Source organism: Oryx dammah, unplaced genomic scaffold (genome assembly GCF_014754425.2).
Source record: "Oryx dammah isolate SB20612 unplaced genomic scaffold, SCBI_Odam_1.1 HiC_scaffold_17, whole genome shotgun sequence".
In the NCBI taxonomy this organism is placed as follows: Eukaryota; Metazoa; Chordata; class Mammalia; order Artiodactyla; family Bovidae; genus Oryx; species Oryx dammah.
This window is the reverse complement of record NW_024070201.1, coordinates 4657831-4678189: the sequence shown is the minus strand read 5'-3', so window position 1 is coordinate 4678189 and position 20359 is coordinate 4657831. Positions and strand designations below refer to the sequence as shown.

The following is a 20359-nucleotide window of genomic DNA, read 5'->3' as shown; positions in this document are numbered from 1 at the left end:
GTTGTGACACTGTCTGTGGGGACTGCTTTTACAAATTGCTATAGAGACCACTTGAGCTCAAACCTCAGTGAAATTTCTGAAAGAGGCCGTAGAAGAATTATGTTGCCTAGGGACTTTCTAGGGCTTCCCTGATAGCTCAGTTGGTAAAGAATCGGCTTGCAATGCGGGAGACCCCAGGTTGATTCCTGGGTTGGGAAGATCCCCTGGAGAAGGGATAGGCTAGATAGGGATTTTCTAGCACTGAAATTAGGAAGCACTTAAATTTTAATCAAAAAATGGGCCAAAGAACTAAACAGACATTTCTCCAAAGAAGACATACAGATGGCTAACAAACACATGAAAAGATGCTCAACATCACTCATTATCAGAGAAATGCAAATCAAAACCACAATGAGGTACCATTTCACGCCAGCCAGAATGGCTGCCATCAAAAAGTCTACAAGCAATAAATGCTGGAGAGGCTGTGGAGAAAAGTCAACCCTCTTACACTGTTGGTGGGAATGCAAACTAGTACAGCCACTATGGAGAATAGGGTGGAGATTCCTTAAAAAACTGGAAATAGAACTGCCTTATGACCCAGCAATCCCACTGCTGGGCATACACTCCAAGGAAACCAGAACTGTAAGAGACACGTGTACCCCAATGTTAATCGCAGCTCTACTTACTATAGCCAGGACATGGAAGCAACCTAGATGTCCATCAGCAGGTGAATGCATAAGAAAGCTGTGGTACATATACACAATGGAGTATTACTCAACCATTAAAAAGAATGCATTTGAATCAGTTCTAATGAGTTGGATGAAACTGGAGCCTATTATACAGAGTGAAGTAAGTCAGAAAGAAAAACACCAATACAGTATATTAATGCATATATTTGGAATTTAGAAAGATGGTAAAGATAACCCTATATGCGAGATAGCAAAGGAGACACAGATGTAAAGAACAGACTTTTAGACTCTGTGGGAGAAGACAAGAGTGGGATGATTTGAGAAAATAGCATTAAAACATACATATTACCATATATGAAATATATCACCAGTCCAGGTTCGATGCATGAAACAGGGCACTCAATGCCAGTGCACTCAGACAACCTTGAGGGATGGGATGGGGAGGGAGGTGGGAGGGGGTTCAGGATGGGGAATACATGTACACCTGTGGCTGATTCATATCAATGTATGACAAAAATCACAATATTGTAAAGTAGCCTCCAATTAAAATAATTTTTAAAAATTTAATTTACTTTTCTTCAAGGCTATACTTAACCCTTAAAGTGGCCTTATAACATCATATCAGTGGTACAGAAAGAATATTGAACTCAGGAATTCAGTAATTCTGTTTTTATCCCAACTCTTTCACTGACGAACAAGTTGTTTTATATTTTCATGGTAAAGCAACTAATCAGAACTGTTTGTCAAGGCTTACTCTACTAGAACTCTTCCCATAACCGTCCTCTAACTATAATGTAGTTGAAAATGATTTCAGCTCTTTGAACTTCATGCATTCCCTTACCTCTAAAATTCTATAGTATGTTAAAACTTCAAAGGCACTAAACAGTATAAGATTGTTTTATTTTCTATCAAGTTCAAATTGTGAGAATACAGATATGGATCTGAATTCAAAATGCAGACTCTACATTTATTATCAGAAACTGAAAGAATGAACTTAAGAAATTTGAAGCTAACATTACCAAAATATTTATATTTTTATTTTCATAATTTCATAAATTTACACTAAGGTTAATTTAGAGTAAGAGATGAACTCCTTTTTTTGTTTTTTTTAATATATTTATTTTTGGCTGTGTCTCTAGTTGCGGCTGGAGAAGGAAATGGCAACCCACTCCAGCATTCTTGCCTGGAAAATTCCACGGACAGAGCCTGATGGGCTGCAGTCCATGGGGTCTCAAAGAGTCAGGCACGACTGAGCTACTATCACCCACACTAGTTGAGGCATGTGAGTATAGTTGCCCTGTGGAATGTGGAATCTTACTTCCCTGACCAAGGATTGAACCCGTGGAAGACAGATTGTTTTTTTTTTTTTAATTTATTAATTAATTTTAATTGGAGGATAATTACAATATTGTGGTGGCTTTGCCATACATCGGCATTGATTGGCCACAGGTGCACATGTGTCCTCCATCCTGAACCCCTCCCTCCCACCCTATCCATCTGGGTGGTCCCAGAGCACTGGCTTTGGGTGCCCTGCTTCATACATCAAACCTACAGTGGGGAACACAGGTTCTGAACCAGTGGACCACGAGAGGAGTCCCCAAGAGATGAACTCTTTTTTTTTCCTTTTTTAAAAATTCTTTCAGCTGTGTGTGACATGTTAAAAATTATTTTGCATTAACCTTTCTGAATGTTGTTCTGTTCTTTAGAAAATGATGTCAGAATTCCAAGCAAGGAGCACTTGTTTTTTTCTCTAGTGTGCTTGTCTTTCCCCCTCCTGTAAAAAGAGTAACGTTTGGGCTTTTGTCATTATATTTCTATTATTCTAGTGCCAAAGCACATGCAGTTGTATAACTGATGACATTTGTAAGTATTTTTTTCTCAAATATTTGCTAAAATTCAGGACTAAGCCTAAAGGAAGCTCACAGTGAACACTGGTCCAGGCCTTCTCCTTCATTATTCTCAGATAAAATACCATAGTCTTTGTTTTAACACTGTTTGAAATGTATAGTTACAATGGAAATTGTTGCCTTCCTTCTGAAGATATAATAGAGTAACTCCTGTCATTTCAGGCTGTAATATGTATTTTAATGGTTTGTATATCTCTATGGCAGATCAGTGGCTTACTGCTGGAAGGATGCAGTTTTGATGGAAATCGACTTTGTGAAAATCAGCATGATTCTCCTAGTGTATCGTCAGTTCTCCCTTGTTTTATGGGCTGGATTCCACAGGTAATACATTTTTAACAGGGACAACTTTAATCAATTCATTTTTGGATTATATATTTTTAATAAGATGTTCTTGGCCTACGAATTTTTTGTTTACTTTTTAATTTCACTGCATTTGAACAAATTTATACTCAAAATACTGTGTCCTTTATTATATTTAAGATGTATAGGACTTTTTTTTCTTTGAGGGGATGTTAGTTCTAGAAAGTCTTGTAGGCCCTCATAGAACCATTCAACTTCAGCTTTTTCAGCATTACTGGTCAGGGTATAGACTTGGATTACTGTGATATTGAATGGTTTCCCTTGGAAATGAACAGAGATATTCTGTTGTTTTTGAGATTGCATCCAAGTACTGCATTTTGGACACTTCTTGACTATGATGGCTACTCAATTCTTCTAAGGGATTCTTGCCCACAGTCATTATAGGGGCTGCTGCTGCTGCTAAGTCGCTTCAATCATGTCTGACTCTGTGCGACCCCATAGATGGCAGCCCATCAGGCTCCCCTGTCCTTAGGGGACAGGAATGCAAAAGTAGGAAGTCAAAAAATGTGTGGAGTAACAGGCAAATTTGGCCTTGGAGTACAGAATGAAACAGGGCAAAGGCTAATAGAGTTTTGCCAAGAGAACACACTGGTCATAGCAAATACCCTCTTCCAACAACACAAGAGAAGGCTCTACACATGGACATCACCAGATGGTCAATACCAAAATCAGCTTGACTATATTCTTTGCAGCCAAAGATGGAGAAGCTCTATACAGTCAGCAAAACCAAGACTGGGAGCTGACTGTGGCTCAGATCATGAACTCCTTATTGCCAAATTCAGACTGAAATTGAAAAAAGTAGGGAAAACCATTAGACCATTCAGGTATGACCTAAATCAAATCCATTATGATTATACAGTGTAAGTGACAAATAGATTCAGGGGACTAGATCTGATAGACAGAGTGCCTGATGAACTATGGATGGAGGTTTGTGACATTGTACAGGAGACAGGGAGCAGATCATCCCCAAGAAAAAGAAATGCAAGAAAGGCAAAATGGTTGTCTGAGGAGGCCTTACAGATAGCTGAGAGAAGAAGAGAAATGAAAGGCAAAGGAGAAAAGGAAAGATATACCCATTTGAATGCAGAGTTTCAAAGAATAGCAAGGAGAGATAACAAAGTCTTCCTCAGTGATCAATACAAAGAAATAGAGGAAAACAATAGACTGGGAAAGACTAGAGATCTCTGCAAGAAAATTAGAGATACCAAGAGAACATTTCATGCAAAGATGGGCTCAATAAAGGACAGAAATGGTAGGGACCTAACAGAAGCAGAAGATATTCAGAAGAGGTGGCAGGAATACCCAGAAGATCTATACAATAAAGATCTTTATGACCCAGATAACCATGATGGTGTGGTCACTCACCTGCATCCTGGAATGTGAAGTCAAGCGGGCCTTAGAAAGCATCACTATGAACAAAGCTAGTGGAGGTGATGGAATTCCAGTTGAGCTCTTTCAAATCCTGGAAGATGATGCTGTGAAAGTGCAATATGCCAGCACATTTGGAAACGCAGCAGTGGCCACAGGACTGGAAAGGTCAGTTTTCATTCCAATCCCAAAGAAAGGCAATGCCAAAGAATGCTCAAACTACTGCACAATTGCACTCATCTCACACGCTAGCAAAGTAATGCTCAAAATTCTCCAAGGCAGGCTTCTACAGTGCGTGAACCGTGACCTTCCAGATGTTCAAGCTGGATATAGAAAAGGCAGAGGAACCAGAGATCAAATTGCCAACATCCATTGGATCACCGAAAAAGCGAGAGAGTTTCATAAAATCATCTACTTCTGCTTTATTGACTATGCCAAACCTTTGACTGTGTGGATCACAACAAACTGTGGAAAATTCTGAAAGAGATGGGAATACCAGACCACCTGACCCGCCTTCTGAGAAATATGTATGCAGGTCAAAAAGCAACAGTTAGAACTGGACATGGAACAACAGACTGGTTCCAAATAGGAAAAGGAGTACGCCAAGGCTGTATATTGTCACCCTGCTTATTTAACTTATATGCAGAGTACATCATGAGAAACACTGGGCTGGATGAAGCATAAGCTGGAATCAGGATTGCCAGGAGAAATATCAATGACCTCAGATATGCAGATGACACCTTATGGCAGAAAGTGAAGAGGAACTAAAGAGCCTTTTGATGAAAGTGAAAGAGTTAGCTTAAAACTCAACATACAGAAAACTAAGATCATGGCATCTGATCCCATCACTTCATGACAAATAGATGGAGAAACAATGGAAACAGTGGCTGACTTTTATTTTTGGGGCTCCAAAATCACTGCAGATGGTGACTGCAGCCATGAAATTAAAAGATGCTTTCTCCTTGGAAGAAAAACTGTAACCAACTTAGACACCATATTAAAAAGCAGAGACATTACTTTGCCAACTAAGGTCTGTCTAGTCAAGGCTATGGTTTTTCTAGTGGTTTTTCACCACATATATGGATGTGAGAGTTGGACTATAAAGAAAGCTGAATGTTGCAGAATTGCTGCTTTTGAACTGTGGTGTTGGAGAAGACTCTAGAGGGTCCCTTGGACTGCAAAAAGATCAAACCAGGCCATCCTAAAGGAAATCACTCCTGAGTATTCACTGGAAGGACTGATGTTGAAGCTGAAACTCCAATACTTTGGCCACCTGATGTGAAGAGGTGACTCATTTGAAAAGACCCTGATGCTGGGAAAGGGTGAAGGTGGGAGGAGAAGGGGATAACAGAGGATGAGATGGTTGGATGGCATTACTGACTCAAGGGACATGAGTTTGAGTGTACTCTGGGAGTTGGTGATGGACAGGGAGGCCTGACGTGCAGCAGTCCATGGGGTCACAAAGAGTCGGACACGACTGAGCGACTGAACTGAACTGATAGGACATTTTAAAGCCTTTATTTTATTATGAAAAGAATAACATCATAATTTTAATTTCTAAATAAGCTTTAGTCTAAAAAGAAAAAAAAACGCTAAATGGTTATGTGAACTACCAATGTTCCTGTTATTTTCAGCAATGTGCTAAATGCTTTATATACTTTACCTTATACTTTTCTGAGTAGTCCTGCAAGGTGGATATTATTATTCCTATTTTCAAATATGGAAATGTGTTCACATAGCTTAAATGAGGAAATATGTGGTCACATACCTTAAATGTGCTTCATATAGCTAAGCACGCAGAAATCGAAAGCAGCGTGATGTTAATACACATCTGGCTTTTATGTCATTCCTTGTCATTACGCTCCTGATTGGCAAATGAAGAAAACTGTCTCGACAGAGACTTATTAAGTTAACTTTTCCCTTTTAAGGGGCTTCCCTTGTGGCTCAGCTCGTAAAGAAAGAATCCGTCTGTATGGCGGGAGACCTGGGTTTGATACCTGGGTTGGGAAGATCCGCTGGAGAAGGGAAGGGCTACCCACTCCAGAATTCTTGCCTGGAGAATTCCATGGACTGTGTAGTCATGGGTTCCAAAAGAGTCATACACGATTGAGCCACTTTCACTTTCCCTTTTAAAACCTTCAATTTTTTAACAATGGAACTTGAGGGAAACTCTTACTTAACAATAGAATTTTTAAATGTAAGTATGAATACATGTAATCTTAAAGTTTTGATTGTATATATAGTCACCAACAAAACAATTTCTTATACCATTTACTATAAGAAAAAATAATTTTCTAGTTGGGAAATATTTTATTGACTTTTCCAATTATTATAATTCCTTTTGTAAAGTAAGAAAATTTAAAAATCAGAATATGTATTTTAAAATAGAAACTAATAAAACCATAGCAGTTACTGCTCAGTGATATATAAGAGCATCCTCTGACCTAAAAGAACATACATTTCTGAGAAACTCTCCATTTCCCCCCGCCATATAAGCTTCATTTTCTTTCATGAAATGAGAGAAGGTGAAATTATTTTATTTCTATCAAGCTATTGATTCATGTAAGAAATTGGTATATCAAACAGTTATGGATTACACACATTAGGTGTATGAACCAGATTGAAAGTTATATATAAAAGTTAAGGTTAAGATAACATATAAAGTTGTATATGATGCCAATTTTTAAATTATGTAAAGTGTTAATTCTTTGGCAAACAAAATTAAAAGCCATATGGTGACCTTGATGAAGAGGTGAGGTAGGACATGTATAAACTGGTTCACTTATGGAGCTGCTGCTACTGCTAAGTTGCTTCAGTCGTGTCTGACTCTGTGCGACCCCACAGATGGTAGCCCACCAAGCTCCCCCATCCCTGGGATTCTCCAGGCAAGAACACTGGAGTGGGTTGCCATTTCCTCCTCCAATGCATGAAAGTAAAAAGTGAAAGGGAAGCCGCTCAGTCATGTCAGACTCTTCAAGACCGCATGGACTGCAGCCCACCAGGCTCCTTCGTCCATGGGATTTTCCAGGCAAGAGTACTGGAGTGGGGTGCCATTGCCTTCTGCTCACTTATGGAGAAATCCCAGCAATAAAAATAGAGAGCATGAAGAATACCTGAGTAGGCATAAATGCAGAAGACAATGACCTCAAGCAGTACCCACATAACTGACCATAAACTGAATGCAAATCAAAAATGCAGTGTTGTACTGGGCTGTATAAAAAGCAGCATAACCTTGTGAGACTTGGAATTTATCCTTCTACAACATTTTGCTCTGAGTATCATTTCTATACGATTTTATTTACCATACTTTAAAAAACAGGACTGGAATGGAAAGCTAAAAATAATTTAATTTGAAAACTAGCTCATGTAAAGAGAGATAAAATGATTGGCCTAGTCAATAAAAGTGATTATTGAGAGATAAGACGAATTTATTATTTTTGTAAAAGGGATTTCCTCCAAGGCTTTTTCACTTTTTCCTGACACATAATGGAAGAATTTAAGGTGCTTCCCCACTTCTTTTTCCCCCCTCCTTCCTTAAATGAGGCTCATTTTACCATATAACCTTACTGTTTTGACTGCCTGTCCTGGATCAACTAAGAGGGGAGAGAATATGGGGCATGTTGCTAAATGTTTCAGAACACAGAATTTTGGAGTCTAACAGACTAAATCCCATTCCCAGCTCTCAGACTTATGATCTGGGTGATTTGGGGCTAATTGCCCGGTCTCAATGAGCCTCATTTGAAAGTGGAGACTGGCGTTTCCTATAGAACCATGTTAAGGCCCTGTATCTGTGAAGTGCCCAGCAGAGTAAGTACTAACTTACATGGTTGGTTAGTACACATGGTAAGTCTGACTTATCCTGATGTGAACATTTTAAAATGTTTTTATAATAGTATGATAATAATTATTTCATATGGTACTTTACAGTACACCAAGTGCTTTCAATCATCATTCAATACTTAAGTTCCTGTTATATACCATGTTCTGAACAGTGGGGTAACAAAATAAATTTCTTCCTTCAGAGAGTCTTCTGTTGAGTAGAGACAAAGGGGAAGAGAAACTATTTAGTTCAAAATTACAGAAGTACATTTATGGAGGATTACATAAAATGTTTTGGCAGATGAGGGAGACCTCAGCTCTATCATGTGTAAGCAGAAGAGGGAAAGTCTGATGCTCTCACAGGGAAAGGAAGAATCTTTCCCAAATTGTATTCACAATAGAAGTATGAAAAGTTCAAGGACAAATTCAAAAATGGTAGGACCAAGGCATTCCGTATAGAAGGGGACATAGTTTTGAATGCATGGAGATATGAGAAGAATTTAGGTTGTTCTGGGAACTGCAAATATAGTACAAATGTACTGGAATTGTTCAAATCGAAGAATGATAGGGGATGTAGTCAGAAAAAAAGGCTGAGCCCAAGTATGACAAGCCTTGGAGCCATGCCAAGGAGTTGAGCCTGTCTTATGATCAATAGAAAGTCACTAAGAATTCAGAACAGGTGTGTGGTAAGATCAGATTTTTAGTTTTAGAAAATTGGTCTAGCACTGAGAGAACTGAAGATTGACATAGAGTGAAATACAATCACATATATTTTCACAGTAATCCTCTGAGTTTGGTAGAGCAGTTTTTCTCTATGTTTTCCTGAGGAAGAAACTGCAAATCTGGTAAACTAAGTGATTTGTTATGGGTCCCCCAATAGTAGCATTAGTATTTGAATACTAGCAATGAATATTTATCTGTATTATGTGTCAAACACTGTACAGAATGTTTAGAATATAAGATAGTTAGGCCTTCCAAAAATATTTGAAATAGGAAATAGTGAAATAGGAAAATATTGTTATAAAAACATTTAAAAACATTAAAAATGTTATCATTTCCATTGTAAACTCAGAAAACATAAGTTTAAAAGACTGTGTAGCTTGATCAAGGTAGGCAACTAAGTTTCAAATTCAGGTTATTTCTCTTAAATCTTGGGCCTGATACTGAGTCAACCTATAGGATAAACTAGTGTTTAAGAAACTACAGTCCACAGACCAAATCCAGTGCACTGCTTATTTTTGTGCAGCCCACAGTAATGTGATCATGAATGACTTGTATCTTTTTTAAACAGATGAAAAACTCAGAAGGATAGTATTTTATGACATGTAAAAGTTAACTGAAATGAATTAAGTGAATTTTGGTGTCCATGAAGAAAATTTTGTGTGGAAAACAGCTCTGCTCATTTATGTAGATGCTTCCAGACTGCTGCAGCAGAGTTAAAGATACAGTTACATCCCAGACATATAGCCCATAAATCCTGAAATTATTTACTATCTGGCCTCTTACGGAAAAGTTTGCTGACTCTGTATAAACTGTCAAACTCTCCAACTTCTGCTTGAGTTAAATATTATTTTGTTCAAGAAATTATTTTTTATTCCAGCTATATCCATCTTTAATAAGCTTTGTAGAATTTGGTGGGGATCATCATATTTTAATGCATTTTTACCAAGAGGGTAGGAACCAACATAAAATCGAAGGAAGCATCAACATCAACTTACATAAACAAGTAAACGAGTTCCTTTTCCACTTACTCTTACAGCTACTTTATTGCAGAAAGTGCAGAATCATTTAGTAAGCTTAAATAAAATAATGAAGTTCAGAACTTTGGTAACTAATTCCTTTTGGGCCTGAATAAGGTTATTCCACAAATTATTTGCATCATATTATCTGATACCTAAGGAGAAAGAAGGGCTACCCCAATGGCTCAGCAGTAAAGAGTCTGCCTGCAGTGCAGGTTCCAGAAGAGATGCAGGTTTGATCCCTGGTTTGGGAAGATCTCCTGGAGGAGGGCATGGCAACTCTCCAGTACTCTGGCCTGGAGAATCCCATGGACGGAGGGGCCTGGCGGACTGCAGTCCCTGGGGTCACACAGAGTCGGACAGCACTGAGCGTGCATGCACACGTGCATCTGACACCTGAAAGTCCTGAACAACTCTATTTCAGCAGAAACAGGCCCAGTAACCCAGTCATTTGCACAGCGTTGCTGTGAGGTGCATGGTGTTTTCATTGTAAAAGAGCATTTTAGGTGTGAAAGACTGAAGAACTTATGTGGTAATACTTAACAAAGGACATGAGCAGCTAGTTCTTAAGACTTTTATTGAGGAAAATGGGAGGTTTACTATTGCTTCTGAAACTCCAGTACTGTGGCCGCCTCATGAGAAGAGTTGACTCATTGGGAAAGACTCTGATGCTGGGAGGGATTGGGGCAGAAGGAAAAGGGGACGACCGAGGATGAGATGGCTGGATGGCATCACTGACTCGATGGACATGAGTCTGAGTGAACTCCAGGAGTTGGTGATGGACAGGTAGGGCTGGCGTGCTGTGATTCATGGGGTCGCAAAGAGTCGGACATGACTGAGGGACTGAACTGAACTGTTATATGTAATGTACTTTTGTCAGCCAACAAAATTCTAATTAGGAATGTCCAAAAGAATTAAAAGGTAGTAAAATGCTGGTGCTATTTTCCTAGTGTTTCTGTTTACCATTATCTATGTTCAGCAAGTAATATATCCTACACTCACATGATTCATTTATGCGTTCATTCACTCATTCATTCATGATGCAGATTCTTAAGGTTCTTCAGTTGCAGCTCAGTACTGGGGGTTAAAATAACCTAGGTCCAAATTAAGATTCCCCTAAGGGATTTTACCCCGAGAAGCATTCACTTTCTCCAAAGTGTTCTACACTGCATTTTTCCATAATGGTTCTCAGAAAACTTGTTCAGTATACAAATTTAAATTTAGAAATTCATGGTGGTTTTGAGAATGTTAAAAACTGAGAATCCCCCAGAGTTTCCTAACACGCAACCCTTTTCCTGCACCTGCACCCCACCTCCATCAGGATCTCGTGTTCCACATAACAGTTAGGGCAATACTACCTTTTGAGGTAGGTCAGCCTTTATAATGCCCTGTTCTTACATTCCAGAGGAAGTCAGTTTGCCTTTGATCTATTTTCCCTGTGAAGAGCATTACTTAGGGTCTATCAGCCCCACAGTAACATAGAAATTCTGGACCAGCCTGAACCCCACAGGCCTATACCTTCCAAGAGGTGTCACAATTGACAGTTCAACTTTAGAAACAATTTCATTCCCAGGGAAATTACGACTGTAAAATGATTACACATGCCACTCGCAGTATGAAATGATATATGCTGAAAATTCTGCCTTTTATATACTCTGATTTAAAAATATTAAGTATTGAATTACTGTTTTTTTCTATGTGACTTTTTTTTTGTAAGGACTTACTCTGAAAGCAATGTTGTTAGCATTGTATTATTGAAAAACAGTGAAGTAGTTCTCTACCAAAATACATTTTAAAGAGTAGCTAGACATTCTTGCCAGAATAGAGTCTTTCAACATATTTATCGTTGGCATGTTGCTTAATTTCCTGTTCTGAAATAGTTGTTTTTTTCAGGGTTGTATTACTTATAATGCCACTTAACTTCTGATTTCCTCACATCTTCTTTTCTAAAGCGAATAGCTGTTCATTGACTTGGTTCATAATAGAAGTTAGTTGGACCTTATGCATAAGTAAGTTGGACCTTATGCGTAAAGCTATTTCTCATCATGTGAAGTTTGCCCTCACATGTTTTATTATAGTGAAATTTGAATTGATATTGGCAAAATAGTTATCATAGTTCACCTGGAGTTAATTTGGTTTTTTGTTGTTGTTGTTCTCTGGTGTTATTTTGTCATTTTCTTTGATTTGTGGGCTAAATGATACCTAGTATCACCATTTGACTTTGTAAACAGCTTCTTTCACTTATTAGCATATTGCCTTCTATTTGCAGTACATATATACTTTTAAGTCACTTTCCCTGGGGCCTAGGCATGAGTGTGAGTAATCACTATATATAGGTTTTTATATGTTTAATTTTATATAAACTAACTTGTTTATGTAATATAATATGAAATATTTGAAGTCCTATTATATCTCTTTTTTTGTATTGAGCTCTTAGTATATTTATTAATAATTAATAAACTTTTAGTTTCATCCAAATATTTCTGCCCAGCAGGGTCTTATGCTTTTTCTATTAAGATAAACATATTAAAGAGGGAGTTGTGCCATAAGAATTTAATTCAGTTAACAATGTTTATGAAACTTCTGTTTGCATAAGATATGCTGAGTGAGAATGACAAAGCACTTAGCTCTATTACTTTGATCATTTATTTATTGATTACCTAAGAGCAAGTCCATTTAACTTTTTTACAGGAGGTTTTAACATTTACCATTTATGAGATTTTGAGAAGTTAAATGTTAAGAAGCAACTGTGGTACTTTGCTTTTAAAACACTGTGAGTTTTTCCTGGGGAGTTTTGCACCCTCACTTAAACATAAAGCCTACAACCAAAAGCAGGTTAGGAAGGATTTGGAAATATATACAAACACTAGTAAATTGAGAGTGAATATTCAAAGAATCAACTTTGCTTTATTCTTAGATTCTTGATTTAGAGAGAAAATTGCTTGGTGTTAAAATGAAGAGATATAAAGAAATCTTCTGAATAGAAAGTGATAGCATTATAATAAACATTTCAATGTGATGTTTTATTTTCATTTTTGACCATAGAAGTTAGATGAAGCAAAGCAAATATCGGGTGGCAGAGAAAGATAATTTAAGACCTTTCCTGGGATTATAAATAGACATTCAAAGATTCACATCATTTCTGTTCAACAAATATGTAATGTTTGTCTGCTCTTTGCTGAAGAATTTAAAGGCAATACCAAAAGAAAGCCTGCACTAGGTTACTAACTTTAGGAATGGCTAAGGTGTTATGGAAATTACAGGAATTTCTGAATCTTAAAGCTTTGCCATTTAAGCAGAATTGGAAAAGAGGGAAGAGATTAGGCAGTGACTAATAATGGTTGAAAATTCTCTTTACTCCAAGTTCCATATTTTTTCTGAGGCCCCACTCAGGATTCATTCTCTTCTTTAATCCTTGTTAGGTTAATATATCCCAGAGTAGTAGTTTACTTTCATTTTGTAAAGTGCTAATTTTTCCAGAAATTGCATTCTAAATATTTGATGTGTATGCTGTTTCCTAAACTAAATTATAAGTTTCGAAGATGATTATTCTTTTCCCTATCTGAATATATATTAAAATTCTTAACCTTTATAATTCCAGGGACAGTGTTAGCAGATAAATGCTGGTAAATGAGTGGATGAGTAACTGACAGAATCATCAATACAAACATAGAAAGAAAAATTAGAAAGATTCAAGGCAGATGGCTTTTTTATCTATTTAGATAATGATTCTTCATAAAGAATACATTTTCTCATGTACAATTCTTATGTTATTGTTTAGAAATGAATGAGTTTTAAAGGGATTTAACTGATTTGTATCAAGGACTTAGAAAAGTTAGAACATTATATTCATGTTTGTTTAATAGAGATGAGGCTTGAAAAAGATAATCAAAATTCCATATAATCCCACTCTTAAAAACAGAATGTTTTAAATTTTTTCATGAAGCAAAAAATATTTTTATTTCTCTCTATCCTAGTACCATCCATGACATGTAGCAGATGGTAAAAAGCTGGGACTTTTCTTGATTTTAGAATTAGTAAGAATTAAAGAAAATGTATGCATATGTAGTCCTAAGATTTGAAGATATGTGGATAAAAAACTCCTAAATACATCATTGGATTCAAGTGTTGTTTATGTCCCTTTTATGATAGGGAAACTGATACTCAGAGAATAATCTACACTGTAAGGTCAGGAGCTCCTAGACAAGCTAATATTCAAATACCAATTTTTTTTTCAACTGTACTACCTATGACAGTGTTGCCACTTGCTTAACTAAGTTACCATGAAAAATTCTCCATAAGTTTCTAATTTATCATTTGTAAAATTCTAGGATGAGTCCAACTTTGTCTTATGTTTCATTCTAACTCTAAAACATACTCCATACTTTAAATAAAATTATATATTCAATAAATAACATTAATCCTAAGTTTGAACTGGAATTATTATGAACTTCTGATGATTTTCTTTAAAAAATACATATTTCTGAGCTTCAGTCACTAAAAAATCCTAGAAGGAAAATGATAGATCATTTCTAGCACTCAGACTGTGGTCCCTAGTACCATCCCAGGTGGCTCAGTAGTAAAGAATCACCTACTAATGGAGGAGATGCAGGAATAATCCCTAGGTTTGGAGGATCCCCTGGAGGAGGAAATGGCAACCCACTCCAGTATTCCTGCCTGGAAAAAAATCTTACGGACAGAGGAGCCTGGCGGGCTGTAGTCTGTGGTGTCGCTAAGAGTTGGACAAGACTCAGCAAATGAGCATGCATGCAGACACCATTTTTTCATTAAAGGATCTGAGGATCCTCAGAGTAATGTCCTTTATTTCTGAGACAGCAGATAAACAAGATGAACTTACAGTGTCTTGAGACACTAGAAGGAAACAAAGCTTATGAAGATGACTAGGGACAGAGTCAGTTAGGTCACGCAGTCATGCCCGACTCTTTGCAACCCCATGGACTGCAGCACGCCAGGCTTCCCTGTCCGTCACCATCTCCCAGAACTTGCTCAGACTCATATCCATCGAGTCGGTGATGCCGTCCAACCATCTCATCCTCTGTCATCCCCTTCTCCTCCCGCCTTCGGTCTTTGCCAGAATCAGGGTCTTTTCCAGTGATTCAGTTCTTCACATCAGATGGCCAAAGTATTATAGCTTCAGCTTCATCAATCAGTCCTTCCAATAAATATTCAGGCCTTACTTCCTTTAGAATTGACTGGTTTGATCTACTTGCAGTCCAAGGGACTCTCAAGATTCTTCTCCAACACCACAGTTCAAAAGCAGCAAGTCTTTGACTAGACGGACCGTTGTTGGCAAAGTTATGTCTCTCTTTTTTAATATGCTGTCTAGGTTGGTCATGGGCTTCCCTGGTGGCTCAGAGGTTAAAGCGTCTGCCTCCAATGCGGGAGACCCTGGGTGCGATCCCTGGGTCGGGAAGATCCCCTGGTGAAGGAAATGGCAATCCACTCCAGTATTCTTGCCTGGAGAATCCCATGGACGGAGAAGCCTAGTAGGTTACAGTCCACGGGGTCGCAAAGAGTCAGACACGACTGAGCAACCTCACCTTCACCTTCAGATTGGTCATAGCCTTTCTTCCAAGGAGTTAGTGTCTTTTAATTTCATGGCTGCAGTCACCATCTGCAGTGATTTTGCAGCCCAAGAAAATAAAGTCTCTCACTGTTTCCATTGTTTCCCCATTTATTTGCCATGAAGTGATGGGACTGGATGATATGATAATTTTTTTTTGAATGTTGAGTTTTAAGCCAGCATTTTCAGTCTCCTCTTTCACTTTCATCAAGAGGCTCTTTAGTTCTTCTTCGCTTTCTGCCATAAGGGTGGTGTCATCTGCATATCCTGAGGTTATCAATATTTCTCCTGGCAATCTTGATTCCAGCTTGTGCTTCATCCAGCCCGGCATTTTGCATGATGTACTCTGCATAGAAGTTAAATAAACATGGTGACAGTATACAGCCTTGACATACTCCTTTTCCTATTTGGAACCAGTCTGTTATTCTATGTCCAGTTCTAACTTGTTTCCTGACTTGCATACAGATTTCTCAGGAGGCAGGTTAGGTGGTCTGGTATTCCCATCTCTTTCAGAATTGTCCACAGTTTATTGTGGTCCACATAGTCAGAGGGCTTTGGTGTAGTCAATAAAGCAGGACTAGATGTTTTTCTGGAACTCTCTTACTTTTTCTATGATCCAATGGATGTTTGCAGTTTGATCTCTGCTTCCTCTGCCTTTTCCAAGTCCAGCTTGACCATCTGGACATTCTCGGTTTACATACTGTTGAAGCCTCACTTGGAGAATTTTGAGCATTACTTTGCTAGTGTGTGAGATGAGTGCAATTGTGCAGGAGTTTGAACATCCTGTGGCATTGCCTTTCTTTGGAATTCAAATGAAAACTGACGTTTCCAGTCCTTTGGCCACCACTGCATTTTCCAAATTTCCTGGCATGTTGAATGCAGCACTTTCACAGCATCATCTTTAGGATTTGAAATAGCTCAACTGGAATTCCATCACCTGAATGCAGAGTTCCAAAGAATAGCAAGAAGAGATAAGAAAGCCTTCTTCAGCAATCAGTGCAGACAAGTAGAGGAAAACAACAGAATGGGAAAGACTAGAGATCTCTTCAAGAAAATTAGAGATACCAAGGGAACATTTCATGCAAAGATGGGCTCAATAAAGGACAGAAATGGTATGGACCTAACAGAAGCAGAAGATATTAAGAAGAGGTGGCAAGAATACACGGAAGAACTATACAAAAAAGATCTTCACGACCCAGATAATCATGATGATGTGATCACTAATCTAGAGCCAGACATCTTGGAATGTGAAGTCAAGTGGGCCTTAGAAAGCATCACTACAAACAAAGCTAGTGGAGGTGATGGAATTCCAGTTGAGCTGTTTCAAATCCTGAAAGATGATGGTGTGAAAGTGCTGCACTCAATATGCCAGCAAATTTGGAAAAGTCAGCAGTGGCCAGAGAACTGGAAAAAGTCAATTTTCATTCCAATTCTAAAGAAAGGCAATGCCAAAGAATGCTCAAACTACCGCACAATTGCACTCATCTCACATGCTAGTAAAGTACTGCTCAAAATTCTTCAAGCCAGGCTTCAGCAATACGTGAACTGTGAACTCCCTGATGTTCAAGCTGGTTTTAGAAAACGCAGAGGAACAAGAGATCAAATTGCCAACATCCGCTGGATCATGGAAAAGGCAAGAGAGTTCCAGAAAAACATCTACTTCTGCTTTATTGACTATGCCAAAGCCTTTGACTGTGTGGATCACAATAAACTATGGACAATTCTGAAAGAGATGGGAATACCAGACCACATGACCTGCCTCTTGAGAAATCTGTATGCAGGTCAGGAAGCAACAGTTAGAACTGGACATGGAACAACAGACTGGTTCCAAATAGGAAAAGGAGTACATCAAGGCTGTATATTGTCACCCTGCTTATTTAACTTATATGCAGAGTACATCATGAGAAACACTGGACTGGAAGAAACACAAGCTGGAATCAAGATTGCCAGGAGAAATATCGATAACCTCAGATATGCAGATGACACCACCCTTATGGCAGAAAGTGAAGAGGAACTCAAAAGCCTCTTGATGAAAGTGAAAGAGGAGAGTGAAAAAGTTGGCTTAAAGCTCAACATTCAGAAAACGAAGATCATGGCATCCAGTCCCATCACTTCATGGGAAATAGATGGGGAAGCAGTAGAAACAGTGTCAGACTTTATTTTGGGGGGCTCCAAAATCACTGCAGATGGTGATTGCAGCCATGAAATTAAAAGAAATTTATGACCAACCTAGATAGCATATTCAAAAGCAGAGACATTACTTTGCCGACTAAGGTCCGTCTAGTCAAGGCTATGGTTTTTCGTGTGGTCATGTATGGATGTGAGAGTTGGACTGTGAAGAAGGCTGAGCGCCGAAGAATTGATGCTTTTGAAGTGTGGTGTTGGAGAAGACTCTTGAGAGTCCCTTGGACTGCAAGGAGATCCAACCAGTCCATTCTGAAGGAGATCAACCCTGGGATTTCTTTGGAAGGAATGATGCTAAAGCTGAAGCTCCAGTACTTTGGACACCTCATGCGAAGAGTTGACTCATTGGAAAAGACTCTGATGCTGGGAGGGATTAGGGGCAGGAGGAGAAGGGGATGACCGAGGATGAGATGGCTGGATGGTATCACGGACTCGATGGATGTGAGTCTGAGTGAACTCCGGGAGGTGGTAATGGACAGGGAGGCCTGGCGTGCTGCGATTCATGGGGTTGCAAAGAGTCGGACATGACTGAGCAGCTGAACTGGACTGAACCACTAGCTTTGTTTGTAATGATGCTTCCTATGGCCCTAGGGATGCTTCCTAAGATTAGATACATGTAGAAACAAAACCCTCAGGGGCCAAATTAATGAGTTCCCACTGCTCAAAGACTGACAGTTTGAACACCAATAAAATAATGATTACATTACATTGAAACACATTGAGCTGTTTAAATCTACCAGTTCATAATGATACTTCAAAAATAGGTAGTCACTGATCACCTTTTCAGTATAACAGGAAAAAAATTCATTGTTCTAAAAGCACATAAATAAAGGGAAATTAGATAGCATTTATCTAGCCTTTCCTCCCTCAAGGTAATCATATGATTGATGAGTGGAATTTCCTCTTTATAGATATGTTTCTGTTTGGAAATGAAGAAGAAATAATGTAATTAGATCATCATTTTGTAATCTTAAATATAAACAAGATTTATATCATCATCAATGGCACCTAATATCTATGGGAATTTGCTTTATGTTTCAGGGAACTTAAACAGGGGCTCTGCATCACTCTAGAGGGGTTGAATGGGGAGGGAGATGCAAGAATGGTTGAAGAGGGAGGGCACATATGTATACCTATGGCTGATTCATGTTGAGTTTGATAGAAAACAACAAAATTCTGTAAAGCAGTTAACCATCAATAAAAAATAAAAGAGACAGCCACACTTTATTTGCTTCTTGATTGAAGTATACACTATTACCTATGCAGTGTTTTTACCAAAAATTTAATCTGAATCTGAACTCACCTCCAGATCCCTTTACAAGAATAAAGAGAACAAAAGAACAAGATATCATGGGGATGTAGCCAACAAAAGTTAGAATATGGGAAACTCTTTGGTATAGTACTTTAGCAAACAAATTGCAAAGAATAAAGGAGGGAAACTTGTAAATTTAGGAGATGTAAGAGACATAGCAAACCACAAAATGAAGGCTCTATTTGAACCACTGTTCTTAGAAAAAAATCTTTTTAAAAGAATGGGTTAATGAGATAATGGATATAAGGTGATATTAAGGAATTATTGTTAATATTTTTATGTGATAATATTATTGTGATTATTTATATTTCATTTATAGACATTTTAATATTTAAGGTGACATTTTTTGTGTAGGATTTGGTTCAAAATACTGTAATATTTGTTGCTGGGGGAAGGTTGTAAATGAAATACAATGAGTTGATAATTGTTGCAGCTGAATGATGGGGTGTATTATGCTCATCTTTATTTTAAACATTTTATAATAAAATGTTAAATAAATCATATTATTTGGGAGGGTTTTATGTTTATATCTTTGGTTATCTAATAATCTGCTTCAACACAGTATATTGCTGTATTTTAAAACACAATCAATTCTTTTAAACAGGCTGCATATGATCCGTATTCCCCTGATGAGTGCATAGCTTTGCCTATTTACACAAGTGCTGAAAGGGATCGTGTGGTGATCAATATCAACATTCCATGTGGAGGCAGCCAAGACCAGTGGATTCAGTGTGGAGCAGCCCTGTTTCTCAAAAATCAGTAGAACCTAATGTGAATGAAAGCTGTCTTAGCAAGAAGAAACATTTATTAATTAAGCTTTGAATAAAATATGTAATGAGTCATGGTTCACAATATTAGCATATAGTTGTCCTGTGTTGTTTATCTTGAGTTTTTACTTTAATGGATAATGATAGCACCTTGTACCGTTTAAAGTAATAACTTAAGTCAATGTTAGAATAGAGTGTTCCTTATATAATACAGTAAGTCCCCTACATACAATCAAGTTCCATTCTGAGAGTGCATTTGTAAGTCCAGTTGGTTCGTAAGTCCAACAAATTTTGCCCAGGCTACCCACTCCAGTATTCTTGGGCTTCCTGGGTGGCTCAGATGGTAAAAGAATCCGCCTGCAACGTGGCAGATGTGGGTTTGATTACTAGGTTAGGAAGATCCCCTGGAGGAGGGCATGGCAGTCCATGCCAGTATTCTTGCCTGGAGAATCCCATGGACAGAGCCTGGCAGCCATGGGGTCGAAAGAGTCAGACACGACTGAGCGACTCAGTGCACAGCACAGGTCCCCAACTAACACAGTCTGCTATATAGTACTGTACTGTAATAGGTTTATAATACTTTCACACAAATAATACATAAAAACCAAACTTAAAGAAGACATTTTTAATATACTGTAGTACCTTGAGAAG

At 38.1% G+C, this 20359-nt stretch overlaps 1 protein-coding gene across 2 annotated transcripts in view; it reads left to right on the top strand.

The window, feature by feature from the left end:
- DYNC2H1 (dynein cytoplasmic 2 heavy chain 1) overlaps nt 1–19801 on the top strand; it is a 388421-nt gene extending 368620 nt beyond the window's left edge. For both annotated transcript variants that reach the window (XM_040257838.1, XM_040257837.1), the window contains 2 exons: nt 2780–2896; nt 19546–19801. In XM_040257838.1, the coding sequence (XP_040113772.1) occupies nt 2780–2896; nt 19546–19704 (276 nt within the window). In that variant the 3' untranslated portion in view covers nt 19705–19801. The remainder of the gene's footprint in view (nt 1–2779; nt 2897–19545) is intronic.
- The last annotated feature ends 558 nt before the right edge of the window (nt 19802–20359 follow it).